This window comes from Pteropus medius, unplaced genomic scaffold, assembly GCF_902729225.1.
Source record: "Pteropus medius unplaced genomic scaffold, Ma_sr-lr_union100, whole genome shotgun sequence".
Classification (NCBI taxonomy): domain Eukaryota; kingdom Metazoa; phylum Chordata; class Mammalia; order Chiroptera; family Pteropodidae; genus Pteropus; species Pteropus medius.
Window position 1 is genome coordinate 2904111 of NW_024353907.1, and position 20466 is coordinate 2924576.

Here is a 20466-nt window from a genome sequence, read left to right on the forward strand (position 1 = left end):
CCCCACTTCCTCTGTCCCCCTGTAGAATTCTGTTGACAACAAAACAAAATGGTCCAGAAGTCTAGCAAAATGTAATATGAGAATCCACAGGTTAAGAGTATTTTTCCCTTCCAAATAGTCACTACACTATGGTGTAAAGAGGAACAAAGGCACAAATGATTTTAAACCAATAGATTGACAAATCTGTGCTTCCCAACTATTCTCTGAACCAGCTGATTCCTAGGAGAACTTTAGTTGTAATATTGAAAAACTACCCTTAGTATTGGGGAAGGAATGCCATCACAAAATAATTGCTGGTACAGAGAAATTAGCATTTAATATAGGAATTTGACTAAAATGTTAATTTTTTTTATTGTTTTCATTAAATCATCCATCTTATAATTGTCCCTTTTCTTAGTAGCTTTAAAATGTAATACAAGTTATTTGAATACATATATCCTATTAAGGTTCTTGTTGTCACAGTTTCTGTCCTAGCTATTTTGTAAATCTATTTAGTTGTAATATTTTCAAACGATGCTATATAGCAGTGTTTCCCTAACCCGTGTTATCTGCCACTATTACCCTCACCCCCAAAAGATGGGGAATTCTGGTCAAAGAAATACGGGAAATACTGGATTAGATAAAGTTCACGTCTTTTATTTATTTTTTATTTTTTGTAAAATGTTTTAAAAACTAAAGTGTTGGTGAGTTTTATGAATGGGGAGGTTTATAATGTATTGTATTTCCCAAACCTATTTATTTGACCAGTATCTTTTGAAGAATTGATCTCAAAAACTGATATTTGTTTAACCAGTAACATTTGAAAAATTGATCTTAAAAACTCATTTTGGAATACACTGCTTTATACATACTCACTGATAAAATAAATTTGTCTTTATTAAAATAATACTTACATTAAGTATTCTCCTATAGCTATGTTAATTTGGTCAGCACGTGTTGTTTTTAAAATACTGTCTTTTAAAAGTAATCTTGGCTTATTAAAATAATTTGAAACCTAAATTCAAAATTTTATCTGAACAGAAATTGTGTGGCCAAGGTAACATGCCTATGGATTATTTTATGCTGCAGTACTTTATCAGTTGTACTGTTTTATCTAGTTTGGGGCAGAAGTGGTAGGAAGAGGCAAAAGATAACAAAAAACAAATAAATCATAGCAAGTAATGTACAAATCTTTGAAAAAGTTGGGTCTTAGGCACCACATTCTATATATGTAATTGGTAGTGGGGTATAGAGGTTGTCTGTCGATTTATCCTATCGTATCTCAGAATGGTACTTGGCTCTGAATAGCAAGTTCAGGGTTACTTTCGGGGACAAAATTATCTAGCCTCTAAAGATGTTTAGTAATTTGAAGATAGGCACATAAAACAGAGGCTAATTCAGATCACCTGAAAGTAAAGGGATAGTACAGTGTAGAAATCATTTATGGAACAGCTATACAGGCTGAAACTGACTCACATTTTGGATAGGTTAGGATTTTATAGTTGGAAAGGATTTTAAAGGTCATTTAGTCAAAACTCCTACTTAAGGCAATAATCCATTCTGTAGCATTCATATTTTGTGGTCATCTAGCAACTTCTTGAACATTCTCATTACCTCACTATAATTCTTTACAAATCGACCTAAAGTTTTCCTGTCATTTGGCCTCAAATCCCTAAATACATTGGGGATTACGTAGAGTAAATCCCATTCAACAAGTTTTTGAGAACCATCTCTCTGTGGCAAACACTATTCTAGGCACTGATGATAGTTAAGTGGTGTATAAGTTAAAATCCCTGCCCTCAGAGAACTTAATTTCTAGCGGAGCAAGACAGAGAGACCTCCAGACATAAATAAATTGCTAATAAGTAATAGGAATAAGATAAATAATAATATGGAGGTGGGATGGGAGTGTTGCTTTTTCTGAAGAGGTCAGAGAAGATATCTGAGATGAGTTTTGTCCTTGGTAATGAGATGGAGTCAGTCATTCTAAGATCTAGGAATAGAACATGAAACAAGTGATGGCTGAATTGGGAAGAACTTTGGCATGTTTATAGGACAAAAAGGCCAGTGTGACCATAGCAGAAGGAAAGAGGGGTAGCAGTAAACTCAGTGAAATGAACAGGAACCAGATTGGACATGGACTGTTAGGACCTGGTAAGAAATTTATATAATTAGTTCTGGATGTTTCAAGTTACTATTAGAGGATTTTAAGTAGACAGCAGGTGGTTTCTAATTTAAACTTTTAAGAAAATGCATCTCGTTGCTTTGTAGAGAATGGATTCTGAGGGGCAAGGTTAGAAGTGTGTGGGGACGCATTTAGAAGATAATTGTAACAGGACACATAAACCTGGACATTTACCTATAGGGTTGAAGAGAGGGATCAAACTAAAGACTGTAGTGGAGCCACACAAGACATGTTTATAGATTGGGTGGTGGGTAAGAGGGAAAAGAGAAAATGCCATTGTCAAAGTCTGTTCTTCCTACCTGGTCTTCATTAATTTAAAAATCTCTTTGTCATCTTTTCCATCTATTCCCTCCATCCTTCTAATTTATCATTATCCCTCTTAATATTTGAAACATTGAGCATTAACATTTGCTTCATCTTTGTTATAAAGTTGCCTTGTTTTGAAATTGGATACACACAATTTGGGTCTTTTCATACCTTCCATATATATTTTTTAACCTAAATGCACTTACAAACTTACCTTACTCCGTTCTTACCCTGCATTACTAAATGTCCAATCATTTGAATTTTGATTGTATTCCATATTATATTAACACTTTTACTCCCAGCTTGAGTTGTCATGAGATGTGATTAGCAAACTCTTTTTGTCATCACACTGACTGAAAATATTAATCATAAATCCAGACCCCTAGGCCTTGCTTTATAAACTTCCTTTTTATTTTTTTAAATTTATTATTTTTTTATTATTTATTATTATTTACATGCCTACAGCACCAGGTCTTCCTAGGTGGTCTCCTGTCCAAGTACTAACCAGGCCTGACCCTAGTTAGCTTCCGAGATCAGACATCGGTCTTGTTCGGGGTGGCATAGCCATAGACTATGGACAGTGGCTCTACTGGGGCACGAACCCAGGACCTCTTGCATGTAAAAGCAGGCATGCTAGCTGCTACACTATGGAACCATGTACTATAAACTTCCTTTTTAAAATACAGTCATTCACCTATTGCTAAAAATGTACTTTTTGCCAGCCAACAATGCTTCCTTTCTTTCATTTGTGCTTTCTTTCACTTAATGAATATTTACTGACTGGATGTAAGGCTCTGAGCTAGGCACTGACAAGAGGTGTGGGTGTGTGTAGTGTGTATGGTGTATATGTACCTAGTATAAGTCTTGTCTTGAAGTACAGGTTCATGCATATAAATGAATAGATTGAAAGAAATAACAAATGACAGATCCACTGGTTTATTTCTACATTCAGGGAGTCAAGAGATGTCTGTGTATTCTGGGTAGCAGATATGTTGTATAAAATGTGAAGTTGTGGAGGGGTAGGTTGAGAAGAGAGGAATAGCACTTAGAGCCAGCTTAAGACCAAACTCTTGCATCATCAGAAAGGTTTCTCAGTTTATCCATAAAGTGACAGTATACATAACTAACATACCATGTCTCCTTCAGTCCAACATAGTCCCATTTTCCTCTAGTAAGGGAATAAGTTCCTTTTCTTCAGTTGAGCACCAGGAAAACTAATTGGCTTATGTGGAGAAGCCCTGCTGTACTAACTGCTAAAATCATCTCAGCGTGGTAAGCTTTTTACACTGAGGGGTTCAGAGGAATTCTAACTGCCTAGAGTAACAGCAAATGCATATTTACTCCATTCATCTTCTCTTTCTTCTGCTCTCATTCTCTCCCTACCACCTACTTCCTTTGCCCACCTTCCTACCTTCTCATATTGTATGTTTGCATGAGTTTAAATGTATGTATGACACAACTCTGCTATATGTATGTTGACAACAGTGGGTGGTACCTTCTGGCTTGGGCACAATGTGTGTGATGAGTAGTAGGATGAGATATAGTTGTAAAAGTCTTTAGTGTCATATTGTGTATTGCATGCCATACTTAAGGCTATTCTGTTGGAGAGTTTTGGTGTATTGGAGAGTTTTTAACTAATATGATCTAATTTGGGTTTCATAAAGATCTAGTTTCTAGCAGTTAGATAAGTAGAATAAGCTTATGGATGATAAGAGAGAATTGCAAATCAAAGATAACTTTGAGTTTTCAAGTTTGGGTTATAGGTGATTTAGTAATAATGCTAGTTAATAAATTAAACTTGGTACTTAGCCAAGCACTGAGCAAAGTGCTTCCCAGACTGTATCTTATTTATACCTCTCAGCATCCCAAGTTCACCTACTTGGTTAGAGCCCATATCTGTCTTATGTAAAAGCCACTTGTATGTATCTGTGCCACAGGACTTCATTTGGGGGCAATGGCAAGTTCAAAGAGCCAGTAAAATTGTTGGATAGAGCTGTTTAGCTGAGGCTGTCGGAAATACAGAACTGTAGAGAACAGTGAAAGTCAGAGCTGACTGACTAGGGAGTCTTCTATCTAGTGATTTGTGATTGCTTTGAGAGGAAAAGCAGGAGAGTAGTTGGGGACAGAACTTGCAAGAATATGTCTATTTAAGAAAAGCAAATAAATGAATTAGGTAAAGGTCAAAAGAGCATGGAGAATATACTGTTACAGAAATAGAGAAGGGAGTCTTTTCTCACATGCTGGAGTTTGCTGTAAAGTTGTATCCATCCACATTTTTGCTTTGGTCCTCAAATCTAGTATCCTGCCAGCAAGGGAAGTGGAATTGGTTTGTTCTGGCTTGTACCATTTCGAAGAAATGGTTCTCTTTGGCTATTCCTTCCCTCTGCTTTAAGTCATTTTCTTCATCTCCTGTTCACTCCACTATCCATAGCAGTGTGGCCTTCTACCTTCAATATGTGCATGTCACTTCTCTTGCTGAGGTCACCAGCAACCAGCTATTCTAAACATATTAAGTCACAAATGTAAACTTTCTTTAAAATCCCCATTTGTACCTCAAATCTGAGGCCCACCTATCTTGGCAGCCATTTCTCTCAATGCTGCCTTTAGATGTGTGCTTGAATTTTTTATTTAGTTTTACCCCTCTATTTGGTATTTTAAACTGCCTTTAGTATGAACTACACTTTTTATACCTTCTTTTTTCTCCTCTGAATTATTTTTTAGTAAAGCATTAATTCAGTATACATTGACCATATGAATTATAGGCTTTTTTTTTTTTAAATATCAGCTAGATGTAAGAAGTGGAATGGAGAAAATGTGCAAAGATAGTCTTCTTCCTTAACCTTCTCCCTGAATTATTTTTAGTTCTTAAATATTATGAATCTATAATGTGTGATTTTTAGATCTTTAGAGTTAAGTGATAAGTCTACCCAATCGAAAAGAATGTAAGCAAAATTTACCTTGTGCCTTCTCATCCACTCACTGACAGTTCTACCTAGTTCTTTTCATTCTTTCATATTTGTTTAATATTTATTATGAACTAAGTTGGTGCTCAGGTATTGTGCTAGGTGACAAAGGATCCAGTCACTTCTCTGGCACTTAAAATAAGTGAGGAAATAGTCAAAACATTCAAATGCATGGTCTTTGCTCTGATGGTGGAAAAATTGGTATGAAAAAAAACACAAGAGAGCACAGTAGAAGGCACTTATGAGAGAGGGGAACATTCAGGAAGGCTTCACAGAAGTAGTCCTACAACTCCACAGTCCCTTATCCTAAATCCCTTAGGTCAAATGTATTTTGGTATTCAGAATTCTTTGGATTTAAGTAAGGTAATACAGTACATTTATAATATATATTACCTTCCCAGCAGGGTCTATGGCAGTACTCTGGAGTCAAACACATTAATGTTTCTGCATTGAAACTGTCACCCTGATGAGCTAAGTGAAAACTATAAAAAGTCCCAGGTCAAGTTTCAATACTAAATGAATTTATGAAAAATTTTGTGAGATTAAAATAGATTATGAACCTGTATTTATACTCAGTGATTTAATAATGGGAAATGGAGTTATCTCCTGATGTCACCTGCTTTCATCCCTTTTTATCATTTTGAGAATGAATTACCTGTAGTTAAACAAGTTAACATCACTTTTTTTTCCTTTGCGCTTTCAAGTTCAGGTCTTTTAGAGCCTTGCAATTCCATAATGTCCTTTAAGTCGTTTAGTAAATCTCTTTCAATTTTTACATCGTAGCTATTTTACTAAAATGCACTAATCTTCATACTCTACTTCACATTCTCCCAGATACCTCCTACATTAGCATGAGTCAAAGAATATTCATTATCTTGATTACTTCTTTCATAATGCAGTGAACTTGAATTGAAAAGTTCAGAGCCTAACTCCTTAGGAAAATTTTAGTGGAAACTCAGTGCATAATTTCTCGTTTGATTTCCTTTAACTGTTTAAATGAACAGAAGCTTTTACACATACCCTATATATTACAAGCAAACAGTTTCTCCTTCTTTAGACCAAACTTCTAAGTGTCTCTCAGGGTTAAGCCCTACCGGTTAGCTGTTGAGTTTTCTGAACCATTAGCTATTTTTAAAGAAGAGCAGTGCCCACACAGAGAAACGAATCAAGGAAGACTGTAAGTATAAAGCTACTAATCTCTTCCTTTAATTCATTGAACTGTGACAGTTTTTCCATGTTATATCTTATTCTCCTTTAAAATATTTAAAATTTGCATATAACACATTGCTACATGCCCCCCTCAAACTCATTTATACTTTTTCCTCCAGTGTTTTATTTTGAAATTTTTTAAATCTACAAAAAATGTTGAATAGTCAATGAATACCTATATAACCTTATATGGAATCATCAGATAAAGTTTTTGCCATACTTAACCACCTCTATATACACAGCATGTGCACACATTTTTTTTGGCTTAGTCATATGAAACATTAGGACATGTCATCCCAGATACTTCAATGTGCATCTCTTAAGAATAAGGATATTATCATATGACCACAGTACCATATACTATACATTAGAAATGTGAAATTCACCAGTAATCAGCTAATACACAGTCTACATTTAAATTTCCCTCAACTACCCCAAAATGTCTTTTTTTTAGCTCTTACTCCGCACCCCACCACCCCTGATCCAGATTGAATAAAGGTTCATATTGATTTCAGTATGTAGTATTATATTTTCAGTCTCTTTTAAATCTTTGAGGGTCTTTTTCATGATTTATTATTTTTTTTTCAAAGAAGGCATACTTTTGTGTTATACGGAGTTCCATATTCTAGATTTATTTTCTCATAGTTCTATTTGGGTTATACATATTTCAAAAGAAATAATGATGTTTACCTTTGGTAAACCCCTGTCCCATTCCGGTATATATTATGTCATAGATATTTCCCGAGTGAATGAAGTTTTACCAAATAGTCATTTTAAAACTTCAAATTAAGGGTAGGGAGATTATTGTTACTTTTTATCCGTCTTCATCATAGTATACAGTGTTTATCCTTTGATCTTAATTTTAAGCTAGATCATTGAGAGCTAAGAGAAACCCTCATTCTTTGCAAATTCATTATTCCAATTTTCAGATATTTGAGATAGATTGCTTGGGCACTATATTTTCTCCCTATATAGTGCCAAGGATGTTTTTTAGTTCATTTTCCTAAGACTTATACATTCATTATGTTTTAGCATTGAAGTAGTCCTTTTAATAGGACCCTTGAAAGAAATCAAATGATAATACAGCAAGTGAGCTCTGGATACTATTGGTACTGATTAGATTTTCCTGTAGATAACAGGCTTTCAGAATAAATAGATCTTTTAGATGCAGTTGAATGGTTTAATCACAATAGTAGATAAGGCCAACTCCAATAAATATGGTATAAATTGTTATAATCCTTTTGGTTGGACTATTAGCACATTAATTTGATAGTATGTTATTGATATATTGGAAATTCTGATTTCTTCACAGCTACTTTGTTAGTTCCACTTAAATCACCATGATAATAAGTAGTTCAGTTCATTTTTAAAATGTCAAATACAGTATGCCAGAGAGCCCATTTTTCTCAGAAAAATTCATTAGGAAGTCTTAGATTTAGGAGGAGCATATCAGATAGTAGTATACTGAGGAGTAGAAACTTAATTTTTTGTCATATCATTTTGTCTTTCTTTCGACCATCTTATAGTTTTTATATTTCAGTTTTTAAAAGTATCATCTTATATACACAATATTAATACTTTGTGTACTTTCTCTGTGCTTTTTGTGTATGTGTGATTGCTGTGTTTCTGTTATTTGCCTTTTTAATTTTTCTAGGTCTTAGATTCTGTGCTATTTAATATCCCAGTGAAATGTTACAGGCACAGCAATATTATGTAGTTATTTGGAGTCCATTCTGCCTTCACTTCTTAGTTTCTCTGTCTGTTGACTGGGCCAATCTCTAAAACTATTAGTCTCTGTTTCCTTTTCTGAAAAATGAGGCTCATAATTGTATCTTTCTAATGAAAAATATTAGACATTGTTTTCAACTTTGTCATTTATGAAGTAAGAGGTTTGCACTGGTTTTTACTTGCCTAATCATAAGAATCACTCAAGAGTCTGATTAAAATAGATTTCTAGGCTGTTTCTAACAAGTAAATTTAAAGCTCTGTGAGAAGAACCCTGAGAATCTCTTTCACAATGTCCTGGATTAATCCTGTGATCTGGCAAGTTCAGACACTTGTAGACTAGATCTTTTTCAGAACTAACAATATTTTTGTTTTCCTTTTTTCCACATACTATAGATTGTTACCCTGTATACATATTATATACTTTATCACAAGCACAGAGGTGTTGAATATAAATGAAAGCAAACTTAAATATTAACTTCCTTTTCTCCCTGATTCCCGTTTTTAAATGGATAAATGAGGTGTTCTACAGCTCTGGTCATAGCCAGTTGGCCTAATAATTGAATAAGAGGGTATAGTCATGAAGAGCAGTCCATAGTTAGCATAAATCCTAATGCTGTTGTCCTAGGGAGACTCCTAATACACTCTTGAGTTAAATATACAATTATTGGTGACAACACTGAGCAAACAAAATCTAAAAATTCTAAAACTCTGCTTTCTCACGGTTAACATAAATTTGCTTTCATGCGTGTTTTTTCCATCGGAGAGTTTAAAATTCTTAAGATACTCATTTTATCATTGACTGAGACCTTGATTTTCAGCCATGGGGTTGATTTAAATGAAACTGTTAGATGTCATACATTTAGACACTCAACTGTTGTCCTAGGGAATGCGAGTCTGGAGTAACAGGTGGCAAGGCAAGTGTGTTAAGAGGGCTCATGTGTTGGCTTACTTTCCTTGCATGGCTCTTTCAGTAAGGGGGTTATACAAGGCAAGGCACCTCTTGGTATACTTTAATTTATACACCATCTACTACTTAATGGCTGAGATTATTACTATAAAGACTTTAAAAGTGACATATCAAGTTAACCCATGCTTCATCTGTCTCCACACTCATGTTTGGAAACTTTGGCAGTTTAGTCAAGTTGCTCCCAGAATGGCAGAGAAATCCCCAGTGTTGTCTTAACTTCATCCTAATATAATATTACTATGGCTTCATTCCTTTATACTCCTGCCCCAGAAACCTCATACCAAGATTGAATCTTTCTAATATTGTATCTTGTAAGAATAGTTGTTTGTTTCCTAAGTAACCCCCATACTACCTTTACTTATGATATTCCTTCTGCCTGGAAGGTGTCTTCCTCTCACCTCTCCTTTCTACTCACATGTAAATTGACAACTTCTTTATGTAAACTGTTTTTTCTGCCTCCCCTCACCTGAAGGTGAGCTCTCCCTCTCTTTAGCATCCATGGCATACTATGCCTATTTATCTTTGCCTAGTGTATTGATTTATGATCATTTGTCATCATCGTCTTCAGTTTTCTTATTCTGATAATTCAAGAATATTTTCATTTCTATCCCATACATGAAGTCATTATCTAAAATTTCATCTTTCTTTAGGATTCATTTTTGCAGATTAGTTTTGGGGCAGATTAGATTCTACTGTGTAACCTCAAATACACTAAGCCCTCAGTCAGCCTTTGCTTGGTTTTATTCTAAGCCAGAGCTGTCTTTAATATTCTCTGCCTTTTTGTGGTAGTCTTTTCACCCAAATAGCTAAAAACAGGGTTCGGGTGCTAAAACCACATGATCCTTAAAAGTCAAAGAATTCTCTGCTTCTCTGTCTCCTGAAGTCATTTCTGACCCTGTTCCTAAAATGCATTTATTAAAAACAGTATATCTTCTATATTTTTACACTTTTTGCTAGTGATTTATTATGTTGTTTTTAACAAATTGAATTCTTAATTGCTGTAAGGCAAAATTATTAAAACTTAGCAAAACTAAAATGAAGAGGAAATGACAACCCTAATTTTGTTTGACTTATTTTTTAGCTCTTCAGAATACTCAAATGTTATCTTCATATAAAATCAAATCTGGGATTAATCAAAACAGAACAGATTACTGTTAAGTCAAGTCTTGAATATTATCTCTGTGTCTTCCCTAGGATCCTTTCTCTAAATCGCTTTATTTTTTATTTATTTTTCCCTACCCTTCAATTAAATGAGATCTTTTCTTTAGGACCTGTTCATTTCTGTGTACTCCGGGACAGGCTGTCTCTCTCAATTCTCCTATTCCAACTGCTACCTTTTGAAAATGGGAAGAAACAATTTTAATGTTAAAAACAAGGAAGACACCACAATTTGGTTATTCATGTCAGATCAGATTAATAGAGCTGTTAGTTTTCTAAGATTCCAGTATCCAGTACCACACTGAATAAAAATTCTGGAGCCATGATTTCAGACACAGAATAGTCATGGCTTAGTATTTAATAGCAACACTAGCTCTAACCTTTTATTATTTGCAGGAAAGTAGTATATTGTCTTATTCTAGATGAAACTAGCAAATTATCAATTATAAACTGCCAATGTAGTCAGTAGCATTGGAGATGAAAGTTCATTCACTGAGTAAAGAGTGGAATAATCCATAGAACCAAGCCTCTGTGTTTGAAGGGAGGGAGGGAAAAACTGCTGACTGAATCTAATCTTCAAAAGACAACAGGGAATGGGTAAGAAGATGTGGAAGAGAATGCAATATGAAGATAGTGAGGAAAAGTTTGAGATTTTCTGCTTTTACAAAACCCTAACCCAACTACTTAAAAAATAGCTTTATGACATCAGACAAATTTAGCCTCTCTGAGCATTAGTTTCATTTGTAAGATGGACGTAATAGTGCCTCCTGCATAGGTTATTAAGAGGCCTAAGTGGCATAATATGTGTGAAGTACCCAGTACCATGCCTCCCTCTTTTCTGGTCCTTATTTTTTATTTATTTTTATTGTATTGTTTCATTATTTTGTTTGTTTTTTGTTTTCCCACATGGGAGCATAGTGGAATCTGCCAGTCTTCCAGAGGTATCTTCAGAGTTGTAGGCATTATTTTCCTATGAAAGAGACCTTATTATGAAGCCTGTTTGGAAAACTTGTTCAGTAAGATCAGTGCCTTCAGAGGTGAATTGTATGGGACATGGGAAGGGAAAAGTGGGAAGACCAGGTACTGTTCAAGAATCAATAGCATAAGTCTGAATTATATTCTCTTTCTTTTTGCCATGATCTAAATTTTTACTGCTACCTCACCTGGCACACCACAAACACGTTCGTACTCACAAACACACGGGAGTGGAGGATGGGGATTGCTTTCTTAGCTTTGACTTGCAGCCATAGTCTAAAGCATTATTTCTAAATAAGTTAAATGCACAAGACTTGCCAAAACCAAACTGAGAAATTCTTTGAGTACGATATTTAATGCATTTTCCTTAAAACTATAAAGTTGATACCATTTTATGTTTGTTAGATAAGTTAACAAATATTACATATATTTTTAGTCATCTTCTTTACCCTGGCTTAATTTACATGGATTCTGATAAGTAACAAACTTTAACCTAATAACTTATAAAATAGCAAGGAAATAAATTTAAAGAAATTAAATATGCTATTATCATACTTTAAATTTTAGTTTTTCAATAATCAGATATTTATTGAGCACCTACTATATGCCAGGCACTGTCGTAGGCAGTGAGTATAGACAGCATGAATAAAACAGACAAGACCTTTGCTTTCAAATAACACTCAGTTGCTAAACCCATTTCCTTTTCTTTAGGATATTTTCATTGTCTTCGAATTTTAAAGCAAAAAGTGCCTTAAGAGATCATCTAGTCCAACCTCTTTGTTCAAATGGAGAACCTGAGCCACTGTGATTCACAGGAGAGTAAAAGAATTTAGCAAACAGTTCCAAGTAATGACAGCAAACTATAGGAAAATTAGCACAAATTGTGAGAATTTACTATATTATTAGCATCATAAGTATGAGTTTAGAAAAGATACAGATTTTAAGAAGAGTTCAGTTGTGTTAATATAAGTGAACGATTCCCCTATATTATCTTCAAATTAAAGTACTGGAATTAAATGTCTTTTTTCCTTCTTTGGTGCTGTTGTGAAACCAATTTGGTATTGTGTAGTGACTAAATCCATAAATGGTTTTCTGCTAATAGACTCAAACGTTTTGAAAGCAGCTGTACAGATGATGCTGTTTTATGAGTGTCTAGCTAGTGTTGATAGAAATAATGTGGCTTTCTGTCTTGCTAGAATCATAGCAGTTCAGATCTGGAATTCATACCTGTTATTTTAAGGATGAGGACATTGACTCCTAAAGAGGTTAATTGACTTGCCCAGATTAAGAGCCAAAATTAACAGCTTATATTTAAGCAAAGAATCAGGTTTTGTATATTAGATCATTATATTTTTATATTTAGGTAAAAAATTATTCTCAACTTTAACTGATCTAATATTATCATTATCAGACCTGCTAAGCATTAACTTTGTTTTTTAAATCTGAGAATATCTGAGAAATTGACAAAAGAAAAATGAAGTCACAGATATTAGAACTGAATCTCTTGGCATTATTTCTAATGCTATATCTTTTATGCTAAAAATATTCAAGAGTCAAAAAAAATAAAAATATTCAATATTCAGTTGTTGGTCACAAATAATTTTTCCCCCCCTAAATAGGTATTGTCTTCTAAGAACCCTGAAGCAATGTCAGACACTGAGGGAAGCTCTCATAGCTGCAGGAAAAGAGATTATATGGCATGGGAGGACAAAAGAAGAACCAGCGCATTACTGTAGCATTTGTGAAGTAAGTAACTGTTCTTATCCACCATTGTTTTATAAAGCCTCTTACCTCTCCACTTTTGGCTTCTGTTTAGTTTTTTTTTTTAAATGTATTTATACTTTTACATAATGCATTTTACTGAAATTGACATTGTGTTCAATCTTGTTTTCTTGTTTCTTAGATATTAAAATTTAATCTAATGATACACTACTTTAGTAACTATGACATAACTCTAAAAGTATCTACTACAGTTATTTATCTGGTAGACATTTAACAGATAATAATTATCAAGAAGTTTGGTCTTGGGATTTAAACTGGGAACAGTCCAGAAGCAGGCAGATGCCAATAAACTGGATATAGTTCAGTATAGCTCCAGGCAGATCAATGTTGAATCCTCTTTGGTACAATTCACAATATATTGGTCAATCATCTCCTGAGGCCAAGGCTTGTAAGAGATGCAGAAATAAAGATGTGGTACCTGTTCTGAAGGAGTTTCCATTCTATTCAGAAGACAAATTATAAACTAATTATAATGTACATGAGATTTATGAATGCAAAGTCGGTCTTACTGTTATGATAACAGTGGGTGTGGCGGGGGATGACCTAATTTTCCTTTCTAGACTTGGCATAAGAGTTCACAAAAATGTTAACATTTGAGTCCATTTTTAAGGATAAGTATGACTTCAGTGGGCTAAAAATTGATGAGAATTGGAGGTAGAATGAATGTTATGAGCTATAAGAACAATATGGGAAATGGAATGGCCTATTCGTAAAAGGGCAATTAGCCCGATATGGCTGGAACATAGACTATGCAAATTATACTTAGAAGTCTAGGTGGAAGGAATCTAGCAGAGCATCTTGAATGACTTTTAAGAGATTTTATATTTATTTTGAGGTCATCGAAGCCATCAAAAGTTTTTGAGCAGGCAACCAACTTCGCTATATGTTTCAAAGAGAGAAGTGATTGGAGAGGATGGAGATAGGAAGCCATTGCAGTGTTCTTAATTAAGAGTTGTTACCTTAAGGCCTGGACCAGAACTTGGCAATAGGAATATTAAAGAAGGAGAGGAATTCTAAAATAGTTAGAAGGTAAAATCCACAAGACAACTCCTTAAATGGCAGAAGTGAGGGACAGGTTGAAGAATGCTCACAAATTTTATAGATCAGATCATGATGTTCATTTTGTTGCCTATTGTTACTAATGGAAAGCATAGCGAACTCTGGGAGTTCGATTGACATAACTGTTCAAAGAAGACATGAACTCATGAATAAATTCAAGGATATGCTAAAGCCAGAGACATTAAATGAACCATTCTAAACCTTGAAATTTTCTAATTCTGATACTGACTTTTATTTGAAATGATTGAATCCATTGGCTATTTTAATGTTATATAACCTGGCCAAAGTAAGTCATTGGGAGATCAGATGGAGTCTAATTAGATGTTATATATCTCACGAAGATGAATGTATAAGCTTTCCAGTATTTGAGAATGATTCCTATCCTGCAATGTTATTCCTTATTCTGCCTGAACCTTATCAACTTATCATCATTCTTTCTGTATAAGATACAGGTATTTTTTCTAAAATCACACTACACTGCACTCCTGAGTATACTTTTTGTTTGTACTCAGATTCCTTAACATGAGGCTTATAGCTATACACTTACTGTCACTTACCTGTCAGTTTCCTCATCTGTAAAACAGATTGTATTAACTCAACAAGTATTTTGAGGTTTGGCTAAGTACTAAGCACTATGATATGCCACGGAAGTGAGAAGATATGTAAAACAGTCTAGTCTTCATCTTTGAGGTGCTCAGTCTGTAGAGGAAGACAAATATCCATACTCAGTGTCCTATCATGAGTACTTATCATAGAGAAGGAAAGGAAAATGATGATTACTTTTCCTCTGATTGTATACTAACATTTTGGATTTAAAACAAAAATAGCTTGTCCTTTATTAAATTTTTGAATTAGGTTTTTTCCAGTGGTTGTAATGAGTATGTCATTCTGTGAGGTCATTCCCCTCAGTATGCATTACTACCCTTGTCTTTGGGTTTGGTGCAAAATAAACTTGGTCTATTAAAGATTCTCAAATACAGCTATATTTGTCTTGGTGCCTCCTCTTAACCAAAGAACTATCCACAATTCCATGTAAAGTAGACTTCTTTGAGTATATTAAAGCAGTACAATAGATAAATACTACTGTCCTTATTGACTACTTTTTCTCTTGTATAAAATAGGTGGAGGTTTTTGATCTGCTTTTTGTCACTAATGAGAGCATTTCTCAAAAGACCTACATAGTGCATTGCCAAGATTGTGCACGAAAAACAAGCAGAAACCTGGAAAATTTTGTGGTGCTAGAACAGTACAAGATGGAGGACCTGATGCAAGTCTATGACCAATTTACATTAGTAAGTGAAATTAACATGTGAGTATGTAGTTAGCTTGATAGAGAAGCAGCAGTTTGTTCTGCCACTTGATAAATAGGAGGTAATGAAATACTTAAATTTCCTTTGACTTGTTAGTTATTGCATGAAGAAATATTCATATATCCCCCTCAAATTCACTTCCAAGTATTTATTCCTGTGAGGTTGGCATATTTCCTTTTCACTTTTCTTCCTGGGTGAGACCAGCCTAAATAGTATCACAATAATTACATTTTAAAATTATGAACACTATCATATTCTTTATGTCATTTGATCTTAGTTGATAAAATATTTGTGTATACAGGTTATTAGTGTCCACAAAATAAATCAGTAAATGTGCTTTTAAGTATACTTATGCTTTTAGAGCTAGTGGTATTTATTTAAAATTTTGTCCTTGCCAGAAGTATTAATCTCTTGGGAATATTTGATGGAGCTTAATTTCCTGATATGTTATACAATCCTATGAAATTCAAATATACTTATAAATTGCACAGTTTTTTAAATTTTAAACAGCAGATGCTTAGGAGGAAACATTTTACTCTAGCACATCACTAGTTTCATGAATAGACACAGACATAATTCATGAATTGTTGATTTCTTCCAGTATGTTTATCTTACATATGTTATCAGAAACTGAAATTTAGCTCCTGATATTTTCTCTTGAATGGTCTTCATGATTGCTTGAAGAATAAGAAAGTTATGGGGAATGTGTTAAATAAAATGTATTATCTAGTTGAGAAAGGTTCTGAAATCAATCACTAATGAAATTATAATTGATTTGTTAAATTATTTCCCACAAGCCCATTTTTTTAAAAAGCAGTCTAAACAAATGGTCAACTTAATAACATTCTTGACTTTTGACGTTCTTGAGCTTTTGACCATTTGGTGAAGAAGTGCAGAAAAATGTGAGTAAACTGAGTAAGGTGATGGTCTCAGAATTTTAGGAAAATTGGTCAGGTGGGAGGCAGTAAGGGGAGTTGTTCTTTGACATCGTGTAGCAGACGGTTGACTTTTTCTTGAACTGTTATTTCTTCTACCTTCATTAGCAGACTTTTTTTAACCTTGAGCTTGGGAACACTATTAACAATTTGTATACCAAAATAACATACTATATACTTTTATTTTCAGGCTCCTCCATTACCATCCTCATCTTGATATTGTTCCGTGGACATTAAATGAGATCTTTTCTGCTATTCAGGAAGTAACCCAGTTCTGCACCACTGTTTTTGTAGCTATCTCGTAAGGCTGCTGGCTGAAAACTGTGTCTATGCAACCTTCCAAGTGCGGAGTGTCAACCAGCTGGACAGGGGAGAGCACTGCTCTTACTCCAGGACTCTCATAAAGCTGATCAGCTGTACTTCAGAAAAAATAATAATTTCCATGTTTTGTATATATCTGACAAAACTGGCAACATCATACAGACTACTGACTTGAAAACAACCTCTTTTATATTTCTCTATTTCTGGGCTGATGAATTGGTTTTCATCTACCTTTCCCCCCTTCAGAATTTTCCTTGGAAAAAAATACTAGCCTAACTGGTCATTTCTTTGTAAGGTGTAGTTAGCAATTTTAAGGCTTTCTTTGATCAACTTTTTTTTAATGTGAAAAGTTAGGTAAGGAACTTTTTTACTGCTTTTATGTTTTTCTGTCTTGTTTTGAAACCATGGAGGTTATTACACTTTTGGTTCCTAAATAAAATGTTTAAAAAATTAACAGCCAAGTCACAAAGATAATGGATTGCACATAGACTAAGGAATAAACTTCAGATTTGTGATTTTTGTTTCTAATCTTGATGTAAATTTACACTATTTATAAATACATATTTATTGCTTGAAAATATTTGTGAATGGAATGCTGTTATTTTTTCCAGATTTACCTGCCATTGAAATTTTAAGGAGTTCTGTAATTTCAAACACTACTCCTATTACATTTTCTATGTGTAAATAAAACTGCTTAGCATTGTACAGAAACTTTTATTAAAATTGTTTAATGTTTAAAGAGTTTTCTATTGTTTGAGTTTTAAAAAGACTTTATGTACAGTGCCCAGTTTTTGTTCATTTTTCAAATCTGATTATATATATTTTATATATACTTATGTATGTATATATAATATATATAGAAATCTGGATATATATGTATAAAGATTTAGAACTTAAAATTTTCTTGTTTTAAGTTTCACATCTATGGTAGAATTTTGAGGTGTCTACTGTAAAGTATTGCTTACAAAAGTATGATTATTTTTAAAGAAATATATATGGTATGTATCTTCAAGACCTAAAATGTCAGACTGGTTTATTGTTAAGTTGCAATTACTGCAATGACAGACCAATAAACATTTGCTGCCAAAATGTAGTATAATAATAGAGAACAAATAGTGGTTGAACTTATAATTTTAAAGGGAATGTTATATGGGCTTAACAAATCCTGTACATCACTTAGTAGCGTTTTATATGGACAAAAGATCCAGATGAAGGACTCTATTTTAGGATGCAAATAAATTAAGAGACACTTTTTAATGATAGGCAACTTTGAAATTTCATGCTTTCTTGCTTGCATGACATGATGGGGGTTAGCTAGTCTGCAAATTCTATATCAATCGTAAAATATAGCAAGCTGTATTAGCATTAACAAGTCACTTCTAATTAACAATAGTATTTCATTTTATAATGTACCTTGGCATTTGGCACAAATTCTCAATTTATTATGCTGTTCTTTCTAAAATTTTTCCAGGAAACTTTAGTGAAGAAGCATAGAGACTGCTATAAATGAAGTTGTATGTATGTATGACTAAAAAGAATTTATAATCCTCTCTGGTGAAATATTGTGCTGGTTACATTAATCAAGTACTTTTTTTCCTGTAGTTTTAGAATGTGTTGTCCTCCTAGAAACAGTTTGAAGGCTTTTTGAAAGCGAAAGCATGGGGATAGTTTATTCAGTTAGTTAATAATATGGTGAATATTAAACATCTGCTAGCAGCAATCATCTTTTATTTATAATTTCAGAAGGAAATAATTACCAATCTCTTTTGGTTATGGAGCAAGAGTGTTTGTCTAAGTGCTGCTCAGGATGTTTAACCATTAATATTTTTAAATGAACTCAAGACAAACATTTTTTTTTTTTTTTGCAAATTTAAATTGCAAGCCAACTATCCAGAAACAAAAATCATAATATAGAATTCGAAAGCTATGCCTAAATGTTTCTTAACTAATTCTAGTTTATCTTACTAATACAGTGTCTTATTTTCTATGTTTTTTTTTAAGATAGTTTATTACCAGGATTAATGTAAGTTTGGGGACACTTACGAGTAATTTAGTGGTGTTTCACCAATACAAATTTGGAAATTATATGACAAAATAATACTTGTTCAGCTTAGTCTTTGAATGGATAGAGAGGATAGGAGATAGAAATCAAAACACCTAGACATTACTCTGGAGTGTAACTAGATTAACAAAGTCTTCTGTAAACTTTTTCATCAATTTAACATCTTTTATAATTTACATTTTTCAGGTTTCAGAAGAAATAGAATAATTTTTTTTTTTTTTTACAGCTTATACAGGTAAATTCCATTAAAGCAAACTCAGTCCAGTTTTCTTAATAAACTTTCATTGTAACACACATTTTTTTAGGGAGAGAAGCTAATTACATACCGTATAAAAAAGCAGATGTGTTGATCCAGAAAGAACTAAATCATATATATATATTTTTTTGTCACCAGTTAAATAGGAAATCCTATACTATCAGTATTGCAGGTCAACTTGGTTAACGTATTTTAAGTTAAATCAATGAAAAAAATTGGCTTCTGCACTTTAAAATAAAATATTAAGTCGCTTTTCCAATGTAGTAAATTGACAGGACCTTCAAAATACTAGTAATTGGTCAACTGAAATTTAGAATCACATAATAATATGGATTTAAATGAAGTGTCTGCTCAGAACCTAGTTATTAAATCTTTAAATTGTCATCATCGTGTGTATTTTCATTTAGTCAATATATTTAACACTTTGTAAACAAATATGAATAAGATGTGATCCCTGCCCTCTACCCTTCAGATACACATTTAACATGGGGTTTCATGTAATATATCAGGCAAAACCTAAAAGAAGTAACAAGAAAGGTGAGTAACAGTATTGGGGCTTGCATTTCAGCAGGATTCACATCAATCATCACACCTTCCAGAGCCAAAGGATTTGAGAACTTTGACTAAGGGTTTGGAAGAGCATTAAAAGACTATGCTGGAAAGCCACCTGTGGTGACAGATGTTTACACTTTACCCTGTAGTTGATAGGAAGCCATTCACAGGATTTAAGCAACAAAACAGCATTGAATTTGCAGTGGTCTTCCTGCCTGCTTTAACACCAACTATCTGATGAATTGCTGCCAGAGGGATATTTCTCAAACATATTCAAGGGAGAGATGATTTGGGTTGAACTTTGGATTTTGTGATTATGGATATAAGACCACAGATTTGGAAGACAAAAGGTAAAGTCCACAGAACCCATTAGATGTCTTCAGGTGGGTAGGAGTGCTTCTAACCAGAACTGGAAACACAGAAGGTAATGAATTTGCTTTAGGACACATAAGTAGTTGGAATTAGGAGAGGCCTGGACTGGAACCATGCATCCACCTGTCCATTGTGTTTAGAGCCAGAGAAGATCATACAGGAGCTGTGTGGTGAGGAGTAGACCAAATACCCCCTATGGAATGAATGTCATATAAGAGGAGATTGCAATGGGAATAGGGAGCACGGCAGAGGGAATTATAGTTAGCATTAATATGGTGGTTAGGTGGAGGGCCATGGGAGGGAGGGAGCAATTGCGATCGTTTTATGAACTAAATAGATGTTAACCA

The 20466-nt window shown here is 33.8% G+C and overlaps 1 protein-coding gene across 9 annotated transcripts in view; it reads left to right on the forward strand.

Moving 5' to 3' along the window:
• KDM6A (lysine demethylase 6A) overlaps positions 1 to 17898 on the forward strand; it is a 197075-nt gene extending 179177 nt beyond the window's left edge. For 6 of the 9 annotated variants that reach the window (XM_039851569.1, XM_039851564.1, XM_039851568.1 and 3 more), the window contains 3 exons: positions 13090 to 13216; positions 15433 to 15603; positions 16747 to 17616. In XM_039851569.1, coding sequence (XP_039707503.1) covers positions 13090 to 13216; positions 15433 to 15603; positions 16747 to 16773 — 325 coding nt within the window. In that variant the 3' untranslated portion in view covers positions 16774 to 17616. Of the gene's footprint in view, positions 1 to 13089; positions 13217 to 15432; positions 15604 to 16746 lie in introns of all 9 variants that reach the window. The other 3 variants (XM_039851562.1, XM_039851566.1, XM_039851565.1) reach the window with 1 other exon arrangement.
• Positions 17899 to 20466: the final 2568 nt, after the last annotated feature.